At 50.5% G+C, this 22,812-nt stretch overlaps 6 protein-coding genes across 6 annotated transcripts; 3 read left to right on the plus strand and 3 right to left on the minus strand.

Moving 5' to 3' along the window:
* Window positions 1-1,783: 1,783 nt before the first annotated feature.
* Window positions 1,784-3,744, plus strand: MRS44_012976 (uncharacterized protein; the record flags this gene model as incomplete). The annotated part of the gene is made up of 4 exons (XM_065618984.1): window positions 1,784-1,953; window positions 2,011-2,364; window positions 2,519-2,913; window positions 2,963-3,744. The coding sequence occupies 4 exons, from the start codon at window positions 1,784-1,786 to the stop codon at window positions 3,742-3,744; spliced, it is 1,701 nt and encodes a 566-aa protein (XP_065475056.1).
* A 221-nt stretch (window positions 3,745-3,965) lies between these two features.
* On the minus strand, window positions 3,966-7,742 carry MRS44_012977 (uncharacterized protein; the record flags this gene model as incomplete). Its single annotated transcript, XM_046273073.2, has 1 exon — window positions 3,966-7,742. One exon carries the CDS (start codon window positions 7,740-7,742, stop codon window positions 3,966-3,968), a length of 3,777 nt encoding a protein of 1,258 aa, XP_046126437.2.
* Window positions 7,743-8,803: 1,061 nt separating this feature from the next.
* On the plus strand, window positions 8,804-10,825 carry MRS44_012978 (uncharacterized protein; the record flags this gene model as incomplete). Its single annotated transcript, XM_046277511.2, has 3 exons — window positions 8,804-9,445; window positions 9,493-9,751; window positions 9,798-10,825. 3 exons carry the CDS (start codon window positions 8,804-8,806, stop codon window positions 10,823-10,825), a joined length of 1,929 nt encoding a protein of 642 aa, XP_046126436.2.
* A 442-nt stretch (window positions 10,826-11,267) lies between these two features.
* MRS44_012979 (uncharacterized protein) lies at window positions 11,268-12,497 on the minus strand (the record flags this gene model as incomplete). Its single annotated transcript, XM_046282618.2, has 1 exon — window positions 11,268-12,497. One exon carries the CDS (start codon window positions 12,495-12,497, stop codon window positions 11,268-11,270), a length of 1,230 nt encoding a protein of 409 aa, XP_046126435.2.
* A 2,112-nt stretch (window positions 12,498-14,609) lies between these two features.
* MRS44_012980 (uncharacterized protein) lies at window positions 14,610-16,073 on the plus strand (the record flags this gene model as incomplete). The annotated part of the gene is made up of 9 exons (XM_065618985.1): window positions 14,610-14,693; window positions 14,746-14,783; window positions 14,834-14,887; window positions 14,952-14,958; window positions 15,014-15,058; window positions 15,118-15,275; window positions 15,330-15,386; window positions 15,438-15,792; window positions 15,840-16,073. 9 exons carry the CDS (start codon window positions 14,610-14,612, stop codon window positions 16,071-16,073), a joined length of 1,032 nt encoding a protein of 343 aa, XP_065475057.1.
* Window positions 16,074-16,430: 357 nt separating this feature from the next.
* Window positions 16,431-21,547, minus strand: MRS44_012981 (uncharacterized protein; the record flags this gene model as incomplete). Its single annotated transcript, XM_065618986.1, has 11 exons — window positions 16,431-16,831; window positions 16,895-18,543; window positions 18,602-18,689; window positions 19,048-19,289; window positions 20,017-20,052; window positions 20,124-20,522; window positions 20,572-20,955; window positions 21,015-21,213; window positions 21,264-21,297; window positions 21,349-21,440; window positions 21,490-21,547. The coding sequence occupies 11 exons, from the start codon at window positions 21,545-21,547 to the stop codon at window positions 16,431-16,433; spliced, it is 3,582 nt and encodes a 1,193-aa protein (XP_065475058.1).
* Window positions 21,548-22,812: the final 1,265 nt, after the last annotated feature.

Raw genomic sequence — 22,812 nt, forward strand, 5'->3', positions numbered from 1 at the left:
GGCAGGGGATGACGATGATGATATATGGTAGGTACGACAATTATGTTTTTTTCTTTAGGTAGTCAAGAATCAGATTCCTGGATAAATGGTTGAGATATATACATCAGCGTACCACATCCGGGCGTTATGCTATCCGCCATCGACCTCCTTAAACTAGTTATCTCGACCTATTCTGGGTATGAATGAAATACAACTCTTTCTGCAAGTTATTCTGTTGACCTGCCTCTAGTTATGTTTTCAATCATGGGGTAAGAAGTGCCCAAATCCGGGGTTTTCTCACCACCACTGAGCGGCGTCATTGGCCACTCGTTCGTCCAGTACGGCACTCTTATCTTGCCAACTACGTAGCGCACGCAGCACGGTACTGCCAAAGTATTGTATTAGGGCACTAACAATGGCCTGAAACGGATGGTCACATTCTGATTTGAATCAACCAGGCATGATGTGTCTAGGTAAGGTCGAACTACGATTAGCTGCCTCGTTCGTAGCAGCAGTGCTCGTGTGCAGTGCTGTACCCGAATAAGAGATGGATACATTTGTCGGCCGAAACTCGGTCATGAACCACGTGTCCCCGGATCGTTGTGGCGTGAAATGGGTCTTGGTGGGCGCTAACGGCGAGCTCTCACGGTGTTGTCTGCTGTATAGAGTTCATATGACGTCGTCCAAATCCGGGGAAGTCCAACGCTCCGTCGAGTGGGATCGGTAGACTAAAAACCGGAAATCCGGGTCTCCTCGCTGCTCGGTACTCGTCAGCTGGTACCGTATTTGACAAAAAGGGCCGATGAAAAGGTCCCGAGGAACCCGTTCAACGAAGACGATCCATTTTCATTACTACTGAGCAAAGATTTGGCTCTTTCATTTCTATTTGGCTCCATAGATTGTGTTCTGATGTCTATCTGACTGCTTTGTTTGCATGTCAAGCGGGCCAATACCAGCCAGGTGGTACAGTACTTGACGGGCTCTAGCTTTCTCCTAACGCCGGCGTCATACATTTACAGCACCGGCGTCATGACAAAGAATCGTTTCCACCGTTGCGCTTGTCGCGGGGATCGGCGATGGGGCCAAACGTTGAGGCAAGCCGGTCCATGATACATAGAATTGTCGTTGCATGGTGTATCAAGACACATGTACGGGCAACGTGTACGGACTTTCTCAACGGCATTGCACAATTCTTGAGCTCAATTGATCCTCTTGATCGGGAGGAAAATGTCTAACTGATTTCGAGATCATTCTCTTCAAATTACAAAGCCGGGTTTAATGGCCGTCTGGGTTATTCTGTCAACCGAGGGCCCCGTTTGCTCCGGATCTCTCGGAACCTCCACCAAAACTCCTCGTGAGTATCAGCGACTCCGAATGGTCCGGCCACTCGTAGCTGGGGTGGCGCCCCAAACGTCATCTGCCCCAAAACTGGCCGATTCTTTCACCTAAAGGCTGGGGTATCAGCCCCAGGTGAGGCTAACTCTGTCGGCGGATGATGACACAACTCCACGCATGGCCACCTGACTCTAAGGACGGACCGATTCCCAAGTCTGGAGCCAAATGCTCGAATACTACGCTACAAAGCCGTCAACAACATGCAGTGATTGGATAGAAGTTCCAGCCTGACATCATGGCCGGTTTAAGTGAACAGTGTCGCGGAGCGGCTGAAAGAGATACTTAAGGTCACCGACGGGAGATCATCACGAACTTGGAATTTTGGATCAAAACAATATTCACACACAATCAACTGCTACATATCCTCATCTGAACTATACACCTTGTTATACACAGACGATTGCCTACCATGGCACCGTCTTTCCCCACTGTTCACTTTGAAAGCCAAGATGCAACTTCTGAAGAGGGCAAAAAGGCGGGTGCCCGTCGCTCGTTAGTCGGGCTCGACTACTCGCCTTTGCCTCGCATCACCGGGAGGTCTCTGCTGCTGGCCTTGTTTGTTTCCATGGGTGGACTCTTGTGAGTGATAATCCTCTTTGAGCCGAGAACTGGACGTTATACTTACCTGCTTCCCAGGTTCGGTTATGATACTGGCCAAATCTCTGGCTTCCTTGAGATGCCTGATTTCCTTGATCGCTTCGGCCAGACCAATAGCAAGGGCGAACACGTCTTTAGTACCGTTCGTTCCGGCCTCATCGTTGCCCTTCTTTCAATTGGAACACTCATTGGCGCATTGATCGCTGCCCCGATTGCGGATCGTATTGGCCGCAAGTATAGTATCTCTTTCTGGAGCCTCATTATCAGCGTCGGCTTCATTATTCAGATTTCTTCAAATCGTGATTGGGTTCAAATCATGATGGGAAGATTTGTCGCTGGACTTGGTGTGGGTGCTCTCTCACTGCTGGTTCCCATGTTCCAGGCTGAAAGCGCGTGAGTGTCCCTTGAGAATTCTTACGCTTATTGCTAACACAAAGAAAGTCCTCCTTGGATCCGTGGTGCCATGGTTTGCACGTACCAATTGTTCATCACATTGTAAAGAGCCCATTGTGAGAACGTGGCGGTAACTTTGCTAACACTTGAATAGTGGCATTTTCTTGGCTGCCTGCTTTAATTACGGCACGGTCACCCATCAAAGAAACAGCTCTGCTTCGTGGAGAATCGTCATTGGCATCGGCTGGGTATTTACTTTGACACTTGGCCTGGGAATCTTACTCTTCCCCGAGACTCCTCGATTCGATTACAGACGTGGCCATGTCGACCGTGCTCGTGAGACCCTCTGCAGGATCTACGGCGCCACACCGAATCATTGGGCCATTCACACTCAAATGGAAGAGATTGAGTCCAAGTTGCAGGCTGAAAAGGCAATCAAGGAAAAGACCAACCCTGTCTCTGAGTTTATTGCCATGTTCAAGGCGCCACGAATGGCCTACCGCATCTTCATCGGTGTGTCACTTCAAATGTTCCAACAGCTCACTGGAGGTAAGTCGTTTCTCCTTTGGCATCTGGTCAATACTCACCTGCACTTCAGCCAACTACTTCTTCTACTACGGCACCACCATCTTTCAATCTGTCAGCATCAACAGCTATAAGACTCAGATCATTCTCAACACCATCAACTTTGTTGTCACTTTCATCGGTCTATACCTCGTGGAGCACTACGGTCGCCGCAAGTCCCTGATTGCTGGCAGCATCTGGATGTTCATCTCGTTCCTCATCTTTGCCTCGGTTGGTCACTTTGCTTTGGATCGAACGACACCGCAGAATACAAAAAGTGCAGGAATTGCCATGATTGTTATGGCCTGCCTCTTTATCCTTGGGTTCGCAACCACTTGGGGACCCATGATTTGGACCATCATGGCTGAAATCTTCCCTTCACGCTACCGTGCAAAGGGAATGGCCTTGTCGACTGCCAGTAACTGGCTTTGGAATTTCCTTCTGGCCTTCTTCACCCCATTCATTACAAAGGATATCGATTTCCGTTACGGTTATGTCTTTGCAGGTTGCAACATTCTTGGAGGCTTGTTGGTCTACTTCTTTGTCATTGAAGGCCAGGGCCGCACACTCGAGGAGATCGACACCATGTACCTTGAGCACGTCAGCCCTATGAAGAGTTCCAAGTGGCAGCCACCTCCTCCCGAAGAAATGTCCAGAATCCGCAAGCAGGCCGGTACCGACCTTGAGGCAGCGGCGGTTGTGAGTGAGGATGAGACGCTGCAGAGGAATTCGGGCTTTACGAACGGGGACGGCCATGCTAGCCGGGCGGCCCAGAAGGAAGAGCTCCCAGGAGCAAGTCACAAGGAGGGTATGTAAGATGGTACATCTGAGGTCTTTCTTTGAGGAACATTACTGTATAGGTGCAGAGGAATGGACCGGGCGAGATTGAAACTGTAAGAACACAAGAAGTGCGTATCTAAAGCTATTAGCGGTTACGAATAACATATTTTCTTTTATCATCATGGGGTTTTGACAGAGGGCATCACTTAGAATAATAAAAAATATCATTGTCAAAACATCATGGTAATAGTGATTGGTTAGTGAATCAAAAACTCCTCCACAAGATGTTCCTCGTCCTCAAACAACGCGTAAGGATCTAGCCCATACAAGTAACAGTCATGGGCCATGGTCCATCCAGTCCCATCATCCCGTCGGCGCAACACAAAGGCCTGATCTCCTCCCGGAAGGTAGACAATACGATCGCCCACACATGCCCGGGGACCGGCCAATCCCATATTTCCTTTTTCAGTGGTAAAGAAGCGTCGACCGTAACAGGCAAGCTCCATCTTGTCGGCAAACTCATTGAACTCATAACCCAAGTGATAATCTTCTTCACCTTCCTCCTTTCCGACACCTAGCCACCAGAGATAGAATTCGTGCTCGCGTAGGAACATGGTTGGATCTGCAGCCTCGAGGACGCCTGACCCGCTGTGACGGTACCACTGGACGAATCCAACATCGACGCTTCGCAGCTCTGGCGGCTGAGCGGCCGAAATCGTGGCTGCGAAGGCTGTTGACACAGATGACGCAAGTGACGTGTTCCACCCAGTGGTGAGAGTTGCGGCTAGGGATTCCCATCCCTTCATGATGCGAGCAAAAGATTCTGTTCCAGGTGCAAACGCCGTGCCGGCTGAGAGCTCAGGACCGATGGCGCGAATTGTGTCAATAATCTTTCCCTTGACAGCGAGCACGCCACCTGGACGGAAGGCTAGTCCCGGGAGGACCTTGTCTGTCAAATCACGGGGACTAACACTGGACCGTGTCCCGTCTGCTGTGCGATAGTCATAGTCGCCTTTGCCTCCTTCTCGGTAAGAAGGGTACCAGTGGCGCTGTGGAAGGGTCCCTACCGTTACAGTGTCGGTGAAGTCAGGGACCCAGGACGGTAAAGACTTGGAGCGAGGTCCATGACCGAACCACTTCAAGATGCCAAGGTCGCCCGTCCGTTGAATCGCGGCTTCGGTAAATTGGCGGAATATGTCCTCGACTGGCAAGTCATAATTCACAACCATGAAGCCAGGATCAAACAGGCCCAGGAGGCCGTACACTCTATCCCTTACTTCGCTCGACTGACATGCACGGCTGTACTGAATTACCTCCGCAGGGTGGCTCCCAGGTTTCAGCGTACGGAGTCTCCAGACGTGGCTATCAGCATCAAATCCTTGAAAGGGATGATCTGCCTTGAAGCCTGGGGCGCTTGAAACGCTGGACAGCCCTAAAGCTCCGCCAGAGATATCAGCACGATGGCCCGATCCCAAGTCCATCCAGGGCGCCGAGTTCTCTCCACACATGATGATGGCTTTGCGACTAAGAGCCACTTCTTGAATAACCCAAGTGCGGAAGAACCAAGGGCGCCTAACTAAGGCCTTCCACGCTTGAAGATATCGTGCTGGCGGTTTTCGGAAGTTGGGGAACGTGTTGTTCGTATCGTCTTGGAGATATTCAAACACCAGATTGGAGTCATCTGCAGTCTCGCCCAACCAGACCAAGACTTGGCGTGCGGATTTGTAGATATCTCCCATGATCGTCACTTGCTGGTTGCGTTCAGCATGGGTTGACTGATCAATGCAAAGGGCATCGACCCAGAGTGTTCTGACATCGCTTGCGTCACGAATATGTACGAGTGCTGAGTGGAGATTAGCTGTGATAGAGACGGCTTGTTCGTCCAGCACAATGCACTCGTTGACGCTGGTGTCTCCCCAGACATATGATACTGCCTCGTAATCAGGCTGGAGAGTGAGATCACTTTCAACCAAACGGCCTAGCAGAGGCTCTGTCCGATTGTCCGAGGGAAACAACTCCAGGAGTCGAATGGCGCTCTTGTTGTGCAATGGACGATACGCGAATTCCGATGAGGCGGCCGCCACAGAAGCCGTTGACACTGATACTTGGTTCTGCCGCGTCAGGGCAAAAGGGAGCGCCTGTTGAGACTCGACCAGATCCTCCACCCGTTCTTCCCAGGCAAGCCTTTGGCTCGCGATAGTGTCAGCCAGGAGGACTTCGAGTTCCGCATAGGAGGGCAATGACCAATCTCCATTCTTGCAGTTGTAGCTTTCCAGCATCTGCATCACCTTGAGTCTGTCAGGAATATTTCGGTACTTGTACTGTCTGCTCTGACGTATTGCTGTTGATACGTCAACTGTAAGGCCTGGGCATGTCGGATCAGCACCAGCCTTGAGTAGCATCTCCAAAGCCCAAACGTTGTCTTGGAGGGCGGCCATATGCAGCCAGCTTGTTGGGGTGGGTTTCGGATCCTTGTCTCCAAGCGACAGATTGGCAGTAAGCACTGCATCTATGTGAGAACCAGGATACTCCGAGGCCATGTATTTGATGTTTTCCAAGTACATAAGGCCACAATTAAGCATGTGATATCCCATGTTGCCCCAGGTCTCTGGATCTGAAACGAGTTGCGGGCCATACTCGTCGACGCACCATCGCAGCAATGACAACTTCCCCTTACTCAAGGCCTTCTTCTGCACCGCCGCAGCGTCGATAGAGGCGCCATGAGAGATTAGGAGCTGTGCCATTTGGGCACTCCCAACATTGGCGGGTACTTTCTGTGGCTGAACCCCACGCTGAAGGAGCCTCGTCACAAAGTCGATGTAGTTTCGTCTGGCGCAAAACAGCAAGGTTTTTTGATGATCCGAATCATCAAGCCCTTGCTCATGCTGCATAAGGCCTTCCAAGAAGGTAAAAAGTGCCTCCACATCATCGTCATGATATCGTGACAACGACAGGGCGATCTCGGTTGGGGTCATGTCTTCGGCCGTTCTGTCGTATTTGGATATGCACGGCGCACGTGTACGTGGGCTTTCACCGTGTGCCATCAATGTCTTGGCGGAAGGGAGCTGCTTATTAGCGGCCGCAGCATGTAGAGCCGTTCCGAATGAGCTGCCTTGCCCTTGTCCACCATCCACCATCCTGGGGCCTCCAACATTGGTGACGATGCCAAAGCCCAGGAGCTGCTCGACATATCCCAGTTCACCCTCATAGCAGGCAATGTGTAAAAGCATGATGAGCCCGGGATCGTCCTTGGCATACGAAAGCCCGGCTTTCAAAAGATGAAGAATGATCCCGCCCCAAGTGCTGTCAAGGTCAAGTTCCCACAATGGCCGATCATAGCTTACTCCAGGCGGATAGCCAACCCAAGTCATGTCGACAATACGCTGGGGAGAAATGAGGGCGTCAAGGGTGACCTGAAGGAGATTGACCTTGTTGTCTTGTTGGTTCAACGTATCGTCTGGTTTCTCGAGCTGCTCGGGAAGCCTTCTTGGGTGCATAGTTGACAATAGTGCCCCAGCAGATATAAGGAAGTGAAACAGTTCAGGATACCCCAGAATGCAGGCGTAGGACAAAGCCGAGTTCCCATCATCATCTAGGCAGCTGGGTGACGCGCCATGGCTGATCAGCAGTTCCACCATCTCAATGAGCTCAGGACAGGACTCTTTGGGAGAGCGGCCAAGCCAGCCCGGCTCAATTTGAGCCACCCGGATGGCGACTTGCAGGATATCAATCTCTTCCGCGAAGAGAAGACCAGTATCGTCCTTGTCCAGAAGCGAACGCGTGAGTTGATAGTCGGGCTTCCACCTTTTTCTCATACATTTTCGTACCGCTTCAACGTGATAAGGCTTGAAAATGGGTGAATGTCCATGCAGGGTGAAAAATTCATCGAATTTTGCCTGTTCAAGCTGTGTCAGGGCCCGGGTGGTGTCAAAGCTGTCATCTCTGCCGCACAGGCCCACGAGCCATTCTCCCGCGGCCACCACCGTGTCCTCGGCTCCGGACGAGCGGTCGTGATCAGGTTGCGTGAGCTGCATCAGGGAGTGGCTATGGAAATGAAGTTTGGAATGTTGAGAGTGATGAAACGCGAGATGGAGCCAGAGATGGAGCTATTGTCATGGACAGTTGCCTAGAGGCTTATCTAATCCAAACCCTGGCCTTGTAAGCGCTAATGATGAATGAAGAAAATGGTGTTAATAAGAAGGATTGGATTTATATAGAGAGGGTTGCAGACAAACGCTCACCGGGTTTTAATTCGACGTCTTTTATTCGTTTTCTAGATCCGCCGAGCAAGCTTACTGTAAGCATCAGGCACCTCTTTGGACCTTGTCGTGAACAGCTGGCAACATGAGATGAGTAGAAAATTGTCTTTTATGGAGTTACTAGTCCTTGGCAAGTGGGCAGAAAATATTAGTAGTGAATATTTCTCACTTTGATCTTGACGTGGGTATATGCTCATGATATCGTTTGGAGGCTGTGTCTGATGAGCCACCATTCCTTTCATTCTTGAAGCAAGGTGGAAACCTCTCGAGTAGGTTAATTACACAATTGAACTTGAAGGTCAGCCCGGGAAAATAAGCTGTCTTCATGGCCATAGTTGGCATTCTCTGATCGACTGTTAAAGCATGCTCAATTGCCTTGGGCTAATGCAATCCCACCTGACATCACCATCAAGCTTCACACCAAGATTTCGCCCACCCTCCTTGCGCGGCCTAGCTCGAGGAGCTGAGTCCAAAAATGGAGTAGCTCGCGGATATTCTGCATACCCCTACAAGCGACCCAAACTTGATAGGCCAGTTTATACGTGCTCAGGTGGACCGGCATGGAGAGGCCCCAAGAGGTTGCATCGGGGCAGCATTTGAGCTTCCGGATGGCCTGATAGCTTGCTTACCAGCTTAGCTTGCATCCCAAGCGGCCGTCACTTTCAATATGGAAAGGTCTCGACTCCACCATTACCCTCGGCCTCGTCTCTCGGCTACTGGGGCCGTTGTTCGTCCCCTCCCAACTGATTGCGTGTTTTTCTACTTCTTCCTTTCCATCTCTTGTTCCACTCTCGCCGCCCAACTCGCCATTGATCGACTCAATTTATCTCGCAAAAATGCGTGTGGCTGTCATTGGCGGTGGGCCGTCCGGTCTAGTCCAGCTCAAGACTCTACTCAGCGCCCACGAGCACCTAAAATGCAAACCTTTCGAACCACGTCTATTCGAGGCGAGCTCCAAGGTCGGTGGAGTTTTTCACTCCCACGTTTACGAGGATGCCGAGCTAGTGTCTTCCAAGTACTTGACTTCATTCTCAGACTTTAGACCAAGACAAGACGATGCAGACTTTTTGTCCGCAGAGAGATATGTCGAGTACCTGGAAGAATACGCAACCCACTTTGGGCTTTGGGACTGGATCAACTTGAATACCAAGGTGATCAACATCAGAAGACAAGATCAGGGACATGTTGTCGTGTACCAAAAACCAAATGGAGAAATCGAGGAGTGGCCCTGCGATGCCATCGCCATCTGCTCTGGCGTCCACTCAAAACCAAACGTTCCTACGATCCCTGGCATCGAGAACGTCCCTACTGTAATGCACTCTTCGGATTTCAAGACCCGGGCCCAGCTTGGTAAAGACAAGACCGTCATGGTTCTGGGAAGTGGTGAGACAGGCGCAGATTTGTCTTATGTCTCTATCACCGCAGATACCAAGCGAGTTATACTCTGCCATCGCAGCGGATGGGTCGGGGCCCCTAAGGTGCGTTGCTTTTATACCTCAAACGTACAGGTCCTGACACTGCACAGCGTAACCCTCATCAGCAGTTCCTCCCTTGGTTGTTTGGTTATGCACCACCCGAGCTGGACACCCTCCCTGTTGATGTCGCCCAGATCACCCTCTTTGACACCATGTATGTACACCCGATTGTTCGAGACAGCATGATCGTCTGGAACTACTATCACACACTCGCCTTGCCTCTCGGCACTTGGCTTGGTAGTGGCTCCAAGTACGGAATCGACATGCATGTCGGGCAGGTTTGGGGAGAACGCTTCCACATCTCAAGGCGTAAGTGTACCACTGCTGCTTTAGTTCAATATGCTGATTTCGACAGTATTCCTAAACAAAGCCTGGACTCGCGTGTCACCATACATCTACTACCCCTGGATACCTGAGAAATGGCCACTCGCAACACGAATCCGTCGCTTCTTCATGGCCCGAGACCTCCCTCGTCCTTCGCGGACGATTGATGTAGCTCCTTTCCCCTCACACATCTCAGAAGACGGTGTCGCGCATTTCCCAGTTCTTCCAAATAGACCAGAGTCGGAGCGTATCCAGGAGACTACTGTTAAGCCTGATATAGTCATCTACGCCACCGGCTACGTGCCGACATTCCCATTCCTCAACTCAGATTCGGGCAGTGATAAACCCTACCCCGGCTCTACGGATGCCGATGTTCGCGCTGTCTGGAAAAGGGACGATCCCACCGTTGGATTCATTGGCTTCATCCGCCCCAACTTCGGTGCAATTCCTCCTCTGGCTGAACTTCAGTCGATGCTTTTCATCCAGAATCTTGTCGGGCAGCTTCCAGACCTACAGGTAGATGATGAATACCACTACCGGCTCATCGTGCCCCCCTCGGCCCGCATTGGATACGGTGTTGAGCATGACGCTTACGCGTACCAGTTGGCGAAAGATTTGTCTATCGCTCCCAGCTTTACCGACATCCTCCGTCTATCCTTTAGCGCTCCCCGAGGCTGGAGGCTTCCCTGGGTATGGGCCGCCGGGGCCTCCCTCAATCCCAAGTTCAGGCTTGTGGGGCCGTGGAAGTGGGATGGAGCAGCAAACGTGCTGACTGGGGAGTGCTGGGAGACCATCTCGAGGAGGAAGAATCTGTTTGGTGACATGTCGATCGCCGTTCTACCGATGATTTACTTGGGTAGCTGGAGCTTGTATTACTGGGCTTACGCGAAATTCTGGAACGGAATGGCCAAGATTGGCCTGTCCAAGCCTTTGAAGATTGAAAACGTGCCGAAGCGGTTGATGGAAGAGCTGTCGAGGAGGGAGGAGATGGAGAAGAAGGAGAGCAGTCAGAATGGGACTGACTGGGTAGATGTGAAGCATACTCCGGCTCAGGCATAAGACATGTTTGAGACGAGCAACGTTTTGTATATCAAATCTTAATCGCACTTCAAGAAACCAAAAGGGGTAGCAATAGGGCCTTTTGGCTGGTGATCTTGGCGTGTCATGGGGATCATTTAAAGTGCACTCTACGGAGCTGAGGAAGAGGCCCACTACACGGTCAGGGTGGTCAGAAGCACCCTCGACAACTGCATGGCCCGGAGCGAGGGTCATACCTCAACAAAAACAAGATGAAGTATGGCGCTAGTGTTATTTGTTGTAACTTGGGCTAGCCAGTGGTCAAGTTCACCTGGTGACCAAACCCATTCTGCTAACATACAAGTGGACGCCTACCAACAAGAGCGCGTCGCCAGTAGCCAGATACCCAAGATTGCAATGTGTTGACTGATCTCAATCCTAGGCCGATGGAGGCTCAGGATGTCAACCAGCGAGAATGGAGAGCTTACAGGGGCTTTCTGGCCCATCCAATTCGCTTCTGGCCGCCATCAAAAACCACAAAGGCAGCCTTGAGGGCGATGTCACCAAAGATGTTGACGCCGATGCCGTCGCTAGGCTGAAGACTGCCGTAACAAGTCTTACCATCACTCGTGGCGGCGCCAAAGTTGAGGTATGTGCCGGGAATGGTGATTGTCACACCGCCAACAGCGAAGCTGAAGGTGGGCAGGTTGGTACTGCATCCGAAGGTGTAGGCGTTCATATTCGAATCGAATCTTGACCCGCTGACCTTGGCATAGTACGCTCGGTTGACAGTGTTGGGAAGAAGGAGAAGTGTAGTGCCAGTATCAGCAATGCCATTGATCGACGTGCGGCCAATCTTGTCGGTGCCAACAGCGTATCCGCTGGATGTGAACTGCCACCAACCGCGAGAAGAGTCCACAGGCACGTATCCAATGTTTCCGGTGTAGGTAGTGTTGTCGATGTAACCAAAGTTGTAGGTTCCGGGCCTTTGACGCCTAAGATTTGCGGTGAAGACAGGGGAGCGAAGCTGTGGGATAGCGTTGTCGAAAAAAGTCTTTTGCGGCCTAGGTCTGACAGTGTTGATAGAGCTGAAGCCCAGACCCATCAAGCCGTCGAGGTTTGGCTCCGAGTCGAAACTGCCAGAGACCCTGCTGGCAGTCTCGACAGCCTGATTGCTGACGCTCAAGCGGCCAGCAGAGACCTTGTCGAGATAGACATCCCCAGAAGACGAACTGCCATCCCCATATCGGAGGCTAAATGTGTAGCCGTTGAGTTTCCTGGAAGTGCTGCTCTTACCAGGGTTGTAGCTGGTACGTTGGCTGGCTCCTTGGGTGGTATTGGTGAAGACCCAGAGATCTGAGGAGCCCGTGTCCACGTCCAGGTTGAGCACTTGGCCTGGAGTGCCGATCTGGATGGGGGTCAACCACTCAACGTCACCGTCCTCGGGCGTGGTGACAACAGTTCCAGTGCCACTGGCTTGCCTGGCCTTAGTGGATTTGGTGTTGCGCATGACCTCAGCGAGACCTTTAGGCAGAGAGGCTCCGTATTTGATGTATGCCCTGGCAAGGGTCTTGGGACAGTTGGCAACGTAACTGGGGTTCCTGATCTGCTCCACGGAGAACTGTTGATCCTGAGCTGGGCGAACGGGACAGCCAGTGACAACAGCCCCGAAGGCCAGACATGCCGAGAGGAAAGTCCCGAACAAGGGCGCCATGATGAGAAGTATAGTAGTGACCTAGGGGTAGTCAGCAAGAACCGAGAATAGATCCAGCTAAAGATCTGTGGTTTTACTTCTCTTTCAGCAATGGACTGTAGAGCGTCTGGCACTCTTGCTCTGGGATCTAGTACTGGCAGGGGACAAGCAATTGATATATCCAAGTCTTCAAGTCAGGCTGATGCTGTGGTTGGTTTGAGCTATGGTTCGACTTGATGACCTATTCTCGGCGTATATTCAGCCACGAGTAACCCCCGAATCCAGTCAGTCAGCTCTGTCGTCGCTTGGGCTTGGTCTATCATGCCCTCGACGCCTACGCGCATGAACTTTGACATTGGAAGCTTGCCTTGGGGCGCTCCATCATGACAGCTACTCTCGAGTTATCACTTGGGATTTTGGAGTCGATGATGCACTCAGTGGTGTTGTGGACGCGCAACATGAATCACTTTGCCACGCTGACATCTTCATCCTCTCTTTGTTGCTAGATGCAGAGCAGGCCCAACTCTCTGGCTGGCCTATCAACGGCGTCTCTTAATCATCTGTACATCTAACCTTTGTCCAGACAGCAGCATTTGACGATTTAGCAATTAAACAATATCCCCACAGTATGGAGTTGTTTCAATCTTGCAATACTTGCAGAGTCGGTCAGTTCTCGGCCGATCCCACAGACGCAACTCTTCCATGACCCCGTGGCGGCCAGATCCACAAAGAGAGCATAGCCTTCGAGGGCGGGTCGCAAATTGGTTGAAACGGGGTTGCCTCAGCGAAACTGAGATGGTAGTGCCCTTTTGTCAATATTCCCAGCTCTCCCCTTTTCACAGCTTGTTTGGTGGTCTTGAACTTGGACAATCGTTGTTTAACACTGTCCGTTTTGTCTTGATTGGAGTCATTCAGAGGTGCCCTTGGTTGTGGGTAGTAATGGCGCAGATGGCGCTTGGGGGGCATAATTTTCATTTCCCTTGCTACGCCTATACTCATCATTGTGAAAAGAGCGGCGTCTTGGGGACTGACTTGGAATGGAATGATGCATCTGGCTATGGCGCCACTCCAATTGCCAGCGAAGTTCCGCAGAGGATCAAGTTTACCCAGCCACCGCCCTGGTGTATGGTTACGTCTTGACGGTATCAAGACGCTCAAGCCATCTGAACGCCCAATCATGCATACTGCGAACACCATGGTTTCTGGTCAAGTGCCTACAGTGCTTGTTGTGATGAAGAGCGATCAATTTACAAGAGAGAACTCAAAGCCGATGTCGAAGATGAGAAAAAGTAACATTCATGACAATATTTTTTTGAAAGTGATGTCGGGGCCGCGTTGATGAAGGACTAGAAGTGAGGTAGACTGAGTGTTTTTTGATTTATAAACACCAAGCATTTTCAACAGTCGCCCTCCAAGTAGATCAGTTAATCTAGATTTGCAATACTTGTAAGGAAGCCCAGTCTGCAAACTAAAACCTGGATAATGTGTGAATGGATCCTGTAGATTAGGCTGATGTACAGGGTAGTGCATGGATTCTTGACCACCGGTGAGTGGTCTCAGTCTTGCTTAAGATGACGAGTCAACTGTCTAGCCTCTGGATGGATTGTAGGCCTCTGCTCGGATGAATGGCGAGAGCCTACATGGTTACTCACCGACGTACAACAAGACTCTTAATCGATGTACACATAAATGGCGCAATACATGCGCTGTTTGTTGGTTACGCGAGGTCCAAGGGGAACCGGCCCAACACCCGACGAGCCCTTGAAGATACGCCACGGATCGTGGGGCCGGGTCCAACTCTTATCTCCAATTGCTCTAACAGCGGCCCGTCAACGGGCTCGGCTAGATTAGGCATAGTTGCCCCGTCTGTCATGCCATTGAACCAGGATCAACACGGTACGAGCCTGGAAGGAGAAAAGCGGGAGGGGAACCCTGCATTTCAACGTTAAGCTTGTCCAGTTTGCTAACAGATACCTATCAACGCTGCGAGATATGGAGGTATACAATGTACTTGCCATCGTGATATAATTGGCTATTGGTGGTGAAGCGTCCCACAGACTTCCACCACTGTTAAATCCATCACGATCCCACTGTCACTCCATCGCCAACTTGCCCCAAGAGTTCGTCCCGAAAATGTCCACCGAAGAGAGACAGGAATCTGCGACGCCCCCGCCCCCGCTCCAGGAGACTCTGGCGGAGAATCCTTTAGAGGCGGATGTGAGTAGTAGCACGTTCTCGGTCCGCCTATTGGCTCACCATGTCCTCGTAGGATGCTCCTCAAGATAATGATTCGGCCTATGCTGTCTCGTAAGTCTTTTGCTGTAACCTCAAGGAACGGTCATTGATCATGACGATAGGGATAATTCGGCCAGCTATCAGACCTCGCTAGCCTCAAGCATCATTAACTACAAGTACGTGCTCCGCTCAGTCATTAATCTGAAGCTCGTCTGACCAGCACCTGCTCCGTCGGTGTAGATATGAGGTGAGCATCAACATAAATACCAATGCATTAACAGTAGCTTATAACATCCTCCTAGAATGGACGTCGCTACCATGCATTCCGTGCGGGCACCTATCTCCTCGTATGTATCCAGAGACTCGTATGCAGGGAAAGAAAGGAAGACCCGCTAAAGAAAACTAGCCAAACGACGACACAGAGCAAGACCGCATGGATCTAGCACATCATATTTCTCGACTCTTACTCGGCGGTGAGCTTTTCAGGGCACCTATCTCCGATAACCCCCAGCGTGTCCTCGATCTCGGCACCGGCACTGGAATCTGGGCGATGGACTTTGCCGAGTTTGTTTCCTCCCGCCATGGTTGATATTGTCGTCTTTCTAATGTAAATCTTAGCGAATATCCCTCTGCAGAGGTAATTGGAACGGATCTCAGTCCCATCCAGCCGAAATGGTAGGCCATTGTTGTTTTATATGTCTGTATTTACTGACTCAAAGAATCCAGGACTCCCCCAAACTGCGCCTTCGAGGTGGATGACTTCGAAGCAGAGTGGCTCTATTCCAAGCCCTTTGACTTTATCCACTCCCGCGAACTGGAAGGCTGTATTGGCGACGAAGATGCACTGTTCAGGCGTGCATTTCAACACCTGAAACCAGGTGGCTACATCGAGTTCCAGGCCGCGTACCCGCGCTGGCTGTCTGACGATGGCACCGCAGAAAAGGCCGAGAACGCCCAAAGCTGGCTCAAGACTCTGATTGACGGGTCCGCCAAGTTTGGAAAGTCTCTCGAGGGTGCTATTGGCTGGAAGGAGAAGCTAGAGAAGGCAGGGTTTGTGGATGTAAAGCAGGAGATTTTCAAGGTATGTTACACTTTGACCTACCTGTCTAGGCGTTGCTGACGTAGAAGATACCTATTGGTGCCTGGCCCAAGGATCCGAAGCTCAAGGAGATTGGAAGATATCAGATCATCCAGCAGATCCAAGCCGTTGAGTCATACACTCCTCGGATCTACGGGACTGTCCTCGGTTGGAAGGATGAAGAGGTCCAGGTGTACGTGGCCAAGGTCAGGAAGGAGCTCAAGGACCCGTCGATTCATCTTTACGCGCCGATCTACGTAGTTTATGGGAGGAAGCCCGAGTGATGAATTCCACGCTCTCTTGATTATCTCTAGTGTAGGTAGTTTGGAGTGGCATGGGTGATGAGGAAGTACTTATTTTTTTCCCCAAGGGTTACCCTGACATATATGATATCAGCCTTTATCCGTTTTTACCACCTATACCCCATCTGTGTTTCTTCTTTGGCATCATGTCAGCCCTCTGGTCCATGATCCTCTCAGCCAGGTAGCCTTTGAGAGCGGTGCGGGTTGTAAGTGAAATAGGAGCTGATCTTGGCAACTGCGAATGAAGTTTTCCAAGTCTACTTGACGAAATTAAAACTGAGCGGTACATCTAGGTGCCCTTAGGCCCTGGCTACGGTATTTAATCAATTCCATGTTAGGTCATTGTTCTAGCACCCCTCTGATATCCATATCTTGAAATCGAATGATCAACTCATGCACCTGGCCCATATCCGAGTTATCAAAATTTACAAGCCCACCTTGCGACGCCGGGAAGCTGCTCGCTCCGAGACTGGTATCAACACCAAGACTGCGAGCATACTCAAACTGATTGTGCAAGATAACAGCCAGGCACCAGTATTCTCTCATATAACGATAAAACCCAATCTTACCTCCGCCCTCGGAAGGTTCAGGGTGGGATGATTGGGATGGCTGGTCTTCGACCAGAACCAGGTCTCGAGCAACCCAGGCCCGCATCCAGTTCCTCAGCCCTCGGGTAATTGGCAAGGATGTTGATCCAAAATCTGCTCCGTGGTGGTGATGAAAAATGAGGTTGTGAAATGCTGCGTTTCAGTAAGCACTCTGATCTTGCACTCGATTGTTTTCAGACTGTCGCAAGGGCTTACCACTGGTGATGGCAAAGAGGTTCAATAAACTCATCCTTTCAAGCATTCTCCAGTCCTCTGGCTCGAGTTCGCTTTTTAATATTACCCGAATCGCCTCAGATAACGTCGTTTCGTGATCGGCATGCTGGTATTCAGAGCATTCGTCAAGACGATTCAACCACGTCTCGGGAGTCGGAGCGTTGAAGCATGCTTCGGGCATGGCTAGACTAAACTGGAGTTCACTCACTACCATGCGCGGAGCAGAGTTATGGAGCATGACGAAAGCACAGTCGAGGAGGAAAACATAGATCAGTGTGCGAATGCACTCTTCTCTCAACGCGAAGAGCATCCATCTCCTAAAGTGATTGCTCGGATCTGGGCCGCCATAGATCTTTTCCTGAGCGACGGGGAAAAAGAAAAGGCTGCGGGCAACGCATACAACTTGCGAGAACCGGGTCCTCCGTGCCACCGTCATCTGTTTTTCACTCCCTTCCCAGGTCATAATGAGAATGATGGCATAGGCTGCACGTACCATATCGAGTCGTAACTCAAGCTGCAACAGCTGGGCTTCATCATCTGTTTGTGGGACAGCATCTTCAGAGAAGTCGGGATCATGATAAATCCAGTCTCCTACCGCCTCGATCCACAGCATAGCTTGATCCCGGTCGGTCTTCTCCGGGCTCACGCATGCCCCGATTAATGACAGGGCAGCGATCAGTTGAGCAGGCTTTTGGGCTGCAATAAAGGTCGCCTTGTGGAATACTGGCCAGTTTGGGTACCAAAAATACCAGAAGGCTCCCATGAATCTATCGAGATTCAGAGGTGAGAAGAATCGAGTACATGAACGCTCCGTTGATGGGGACCAGTTGATTGTTCTGCCTCGGCATCGCATGTCGTGACAGACTACGCCTCGGATTCCTTGGATAATCTCGTGAGACTTGGATTTCAATGGGTGAGAGTAAACTCTTTGGTGACTTTCTATCAAGCCTGCGTTGTCTAGGTGTCCGGACTGGCCGGGAAAGTCGGGGGACCTCCAGTCGTGATGTAAACTGGCGTCGAGCAAAGGGTGGTGCCACCCAGGCACTTGGTACGATCCCGGCCAAAGACGTGCAAGTGCGGGTCTGTGATACGCTGGGCTTTCTGCGAGAATATTAACTGTCGATAGAGCCTTGCCATTTTGCCCCAAGGTGGACATGATCTTCCGTCTTGCAAAAATGCTGCCGCACTCGAACGAGTTTGCAAGGCCATGGGTTGCCGTAAGCTTGGCTAGGAACCGAAGGTTCATGGGCCGGGGTGGTGACTTTGGAATTAATGACAACGACATGGGGTTTATGTTCGGGGGATGCCAATTGAACTCGATCGTTGACCGGCAGTCGCGTAACATATCTGAGAATCCACCGTGAGCGGAGAAGGCCGAGGCAGACTCCTCGGGTTGGAAAAAAATGGATCCAGCGTGGTTCGGAGACAGCAGGTGAGTCGGGCAAGATGATGGTAGACGAGGAGCTTCATGTTCAGTTGATTCTGGACAGAAGAGCTCCAGGTCGGGTAAAAGTGTTTCCAGTGGCTGGTCGTCCAGATGTTGGGTCAGCTCTGCATCCATCTGTGGTAGTGAGGGCGGCGTTGGGTGCTCTTTGTCGATGGTAGTTGTCGACGGCGATGGCGAAGATCTTCTGTAAGTGCAATATAGACCTTGATTAAAGCAAGCCTCGCATGGAAGTGAGCGGCTACATTTCTTCTTCAGCTGCGCGCATCTTGTGCATGCGTTCTGCTTGCGGCCACGTTTCCGTCGCGGCAGGACTGGCGGAGGCTGGCCCGCCTTGAGACGTTCTTCACAGGTTCTCCAATGTCGAAGTAGCGCATCCCTAGCGACAGATTAGAAAGAGCAAGTGAGGATAGTAGGAAGGGTTATAGCCGACCTGCGATTGAAGCCAAGGGAGCAGAATTGACAAGTGTATGCACGCGTATTGCCGTCTTGAGTTGCGAGATGTCAACACGGTTGCGCGGTCGCAGGAGGCGAATGATGGTAAGGAAAGACCCACGAGAAAGTTGATGACGTTTCAAATGATCTTATAATGCCGCCAGGTTAGCATGGCCTGGTGCATGAGGATGATGCATTGTGAAGTTCTCACGGGAGCGTCAAGCGCCCGTTGAGCAATGTGCGAGGGGCCGCTTACCCATCTTGGAGAACTTGGCATGGCAAGAATGGCACTGAAAGGGCATCGCTTCTTGGGCGATCTCGTGCCTTAGCAACGAGGAAACAGAGCGAGGACTCAAGGCGAAAAATGACTTGGAAGAGAGGAGAGAACGTTCGGCGAAAGAAAGGTGGAATCGCCAAACAGGGCAAGACGGCAGTTCGAATCGCGTAGGGATAGCCATCAGGCGGAGGCGGGGGATTTCAAGGGGGGCGCTGGCACATCTGCGTCATAGCGTGCAGGCATTCCGCCCCAAAGCGGCAAATTCACCACCCCCGCGATCTTATGAAATCTCTGTCCCGGATATGTCCAATCGGGTTGGAGAGGTGCACCCTAATTTGCCACAGACATAACACCCGCAGCATGTAATCAATTGATAGCAATGAAGATTTGGTCAGAGAAAGAGCCCAAAAGCAGCTCCTTTCTGGTTGACCGTGACGAAGATAATAATAATTAAAGGCAGCCCGCCTCTGACCCTTTCCTACATACAGGAAATTCCCTAACGGCCCACAACAGCCGAGCACCCTTTTTCACCAACTCAATGTAATATTTATTTTTAAATTATAATAAAAACTGTTAGTATTATTTAATATTATATAATATAAAATAAATATATAATATATAATATTTAAAATTATATAATGTTTCATAACTAAGGTTTAATATTTAAAATATATTAAAGGTAATTTTTAATTATTTAACTCAGTAAATATTTATATCTTCAAAGCCTATTTTATTCTTTCCCTCTATTTCATAAACCCAGATCTATGCTTAACTATAATATTAACATTGCTAGGCTTATTAAACCAGTAGTTACTAGTATTCCACTCCGTACAAGCATCCTCTAAATCAAAAGAGAGCAGCAGTTGAGGAATCATCTTATACATTTCACACAAGGATATCTAACAACTAGTTAATTTTAACCATATTCTTTAATAGGCGGGCACTTACATTCTTCCCGATACAGGTTCTCGACCCGCCTCCGAACTGCAAATGGTGTTAGTGGACGTGGACAAAAAGCACCTAGACCTGGGGTTTATCATACCTGAAACATATACCGGTCCATATTCTTCGAGTTGTCCCGAAACCATCTTTCAGGCCTGAATTCATTTGCGTCGTCCCCAAAAATCGTCTTGTCACGATGAACGACGGCTGCGTTCACTCCAACTCTAGTTCCTTCAGGAAACCACTCGCCGCAAATCATGCCTCCACCTTTGGGCACGTTGCGCGACAAGGTCAACCCAACACTAGGATGCATCCTCATGCCTTCTTTGCAGCATGCCTCTAGGTATGGGAGCTTCACGGCTTCGCTGTGTCGCACATGCGGGACGCTTAGCTCCCCAGATGCGGCAGCTTGGCGAATTTCCTCTGTCAACTTCCGATAAGCCTGTGGGTTCTTGACAAGATGGTAGAGGATGGATGAAATTGCCGCTGCGGTAGTATCGGATCCTGCAAACCTATTTCCCGGTTAGCTGTTTGTGCAGCAAGAAGGTAGTGGGCACAAACAAAGCAACGTAGACTTCAACTTTTGCTTCTGTCAATCCGAAGTCGACTTTGTCGCCCTTTTCTTGGATTATGTCGAAGAGAGTTGAGAGAATATCCTTTCTTTCAACAGTTTCACCGTTTTTGAGAATCTCCTGTCGCTCGGCGATGCATGATTCGGCTGCTCGTTCAATCTCATTGAGGGCGGTTAAAGCCCCCCGCACACTTCCAAACATTGTCCCTGCCAACAAGAATAAAGTGCGAATGTAAGTTGGCATGGCGGAAGTCACTGCCAAAATCGGCAATAGGGTGTCTAGTGACCTGATATAACCTCGATGGTCACCACCTTCCTTCAAGAAGCCGAACATGCGGCTGAAGAACAGCTGGCCTATCACATCAAAAGCATACCTGTCCACGGTCCTGTCAGTAACTTGCTACCCACTCATGAGGGCCATAGGGGGAAATACATCTGAACCCAGCTCGAAATGTCGACAACTTCACCAGTGTCGGCATACTCCCGCATTCTTGACATCAACAAGTCTGTGCACAGATCGATGCCGCTCTCGGCTCGTGCGATGTTTGTCATAGAATACAAGCTGTTGACGATCCTTCTGCGGCTTGCATGAAGTCGTTCATCCAAAGATGTGAAGTGGTCAGGGTACTTGGCTATGTCGAATGAGTGCTTGTTCAGAGTTTCTAGATACTTGCAAACGTACCCCATAACGGCCGCCACGGAAGATAGAAATCAGTCTTGGGAAGTTAGCAGGTCCAGAAGGTACAAGGAGAACTGCCGATAACTACCTTGGTGAAGCCAGAGTTAACGCTGTAAATTGTTCTGATCGCACCTGGGTCCGAAATCGCAACTTCATTGGGAGCAATCCGCACGACGGGCCCTATCCGAAATCCATTTAGCGCTGCCATGTACTGAGCCTTGAGACCTACCTAGCCTACTGTGGAGCTTCCTCTGGGTCTTGTCGGCGCTGGCTCCGGCAACTTGCATGACAAGCCATGATCGTGACACTGAAGCCAAGAAGGGTCCAGGATATTTAGCGAGTGGATGAAGATATCTGGTGTAAGAGATCCAGAAACACCAATATAATATAAATAACCCGAGGAGTACATAAGCGCATGTGAGCAAAGTAGGAAATGATAAGGACACGCCTTTAAACATTTCAGCAGAAATTGGCAATATCATTGCAAGTCAAGGCTTGGTGTTCGTTCTGGAGGTTTGTCAAGTATTGTCCAAGGCAGACGCTTGGACTTAAATAAGGCGTGGTCACATATGCGACCCGAATCTCGTGGTTGTACAACTGCGTTGACCCGGCTGAAAGGTATCGGGATTTTCAGCATGGTCTTTGAATTTCCCGATCCCAGACTCACGGAGGAGAGGCTTGTTTCGCCTGTCGGCAATTACCACACACATATCCGCTCAAAGTCACTCACAAGGGCATCTTTACTTTACCACAGTAAGGTTCTGCTACGGGGGTATCCTTTACGCTTGGTACCGATCGACGTTCCCCGGAGATCGTCGTTGACAAAGGTTTCCGATCATGTGTCTTCCCCATATTCGACACTTAATCCTGGGGCAAAAAAAAAACAGGGGTGAATGCGGGGGTGGTGGAATTTCCGAGCGTTCGGATCGGGGCTCGGCATGGATGTTTCCTCTAGCTTGTTTGTTAGCCTTGTGGCGCAGGTCAGGTGTGAAGGTTGTTCGTCACTTGCAGTTGGCTGATTGTGAAAGGGGGCCAGTTCTTCCGTCACGTTCGGCTGGAGTGGCAATGCTCGAAGCGCTGCCGCCTTGGCCACCCCTTGACGCCTTGTCGCAATTGAGGCAGAGAGGCGACCACAAATTCCATCCTCCCTTGGGTTGTACCTTTTGCTTCGTAGTAGAAACTTTCCTGGTCACGTAGAAGACTGAAGAGTGAAGGTCCCCGGAGTGAAGCTCCAAAAATATAAAATTGGCCCTGAGACTGCGCTGTAGCTATCGCACCATGCCGTTGGCATTACTCTCACATACTACGAGCATGGCCACCGCCACAGAGAATTCATCAGCATTGGCCGATAGTCTTGCACAATGTTCAGTAAAGTGAATCAAGACACGGCAGCCTGATTGGTCAACATCGATACCTGTTTGTAGCTTGACAAACTGAGCTCAGGCGACCAATGCGATATCACAAATGCATATTGCAGCTGCACGTCTGGTTCGTTCCGATGACCGATATCACCAAGTTCTATAGTTGGTCAAACTCCCTCATCGGCGTCGTC

This window comes from Fusarium solani (genome assembly GCF_023522795.1).
Source record: "Fusarium solani strain SB1 chromosome Unknown bctg00000008, whole genome shotgun sequence".
Taxonomy (NCBI): domain Eukaryota; kingdom Fungi; phylum Ascomycota; class Sordariomycetes; order Hypocreales; family Nectriaceae; genus Fusarium; species Fusarium solani.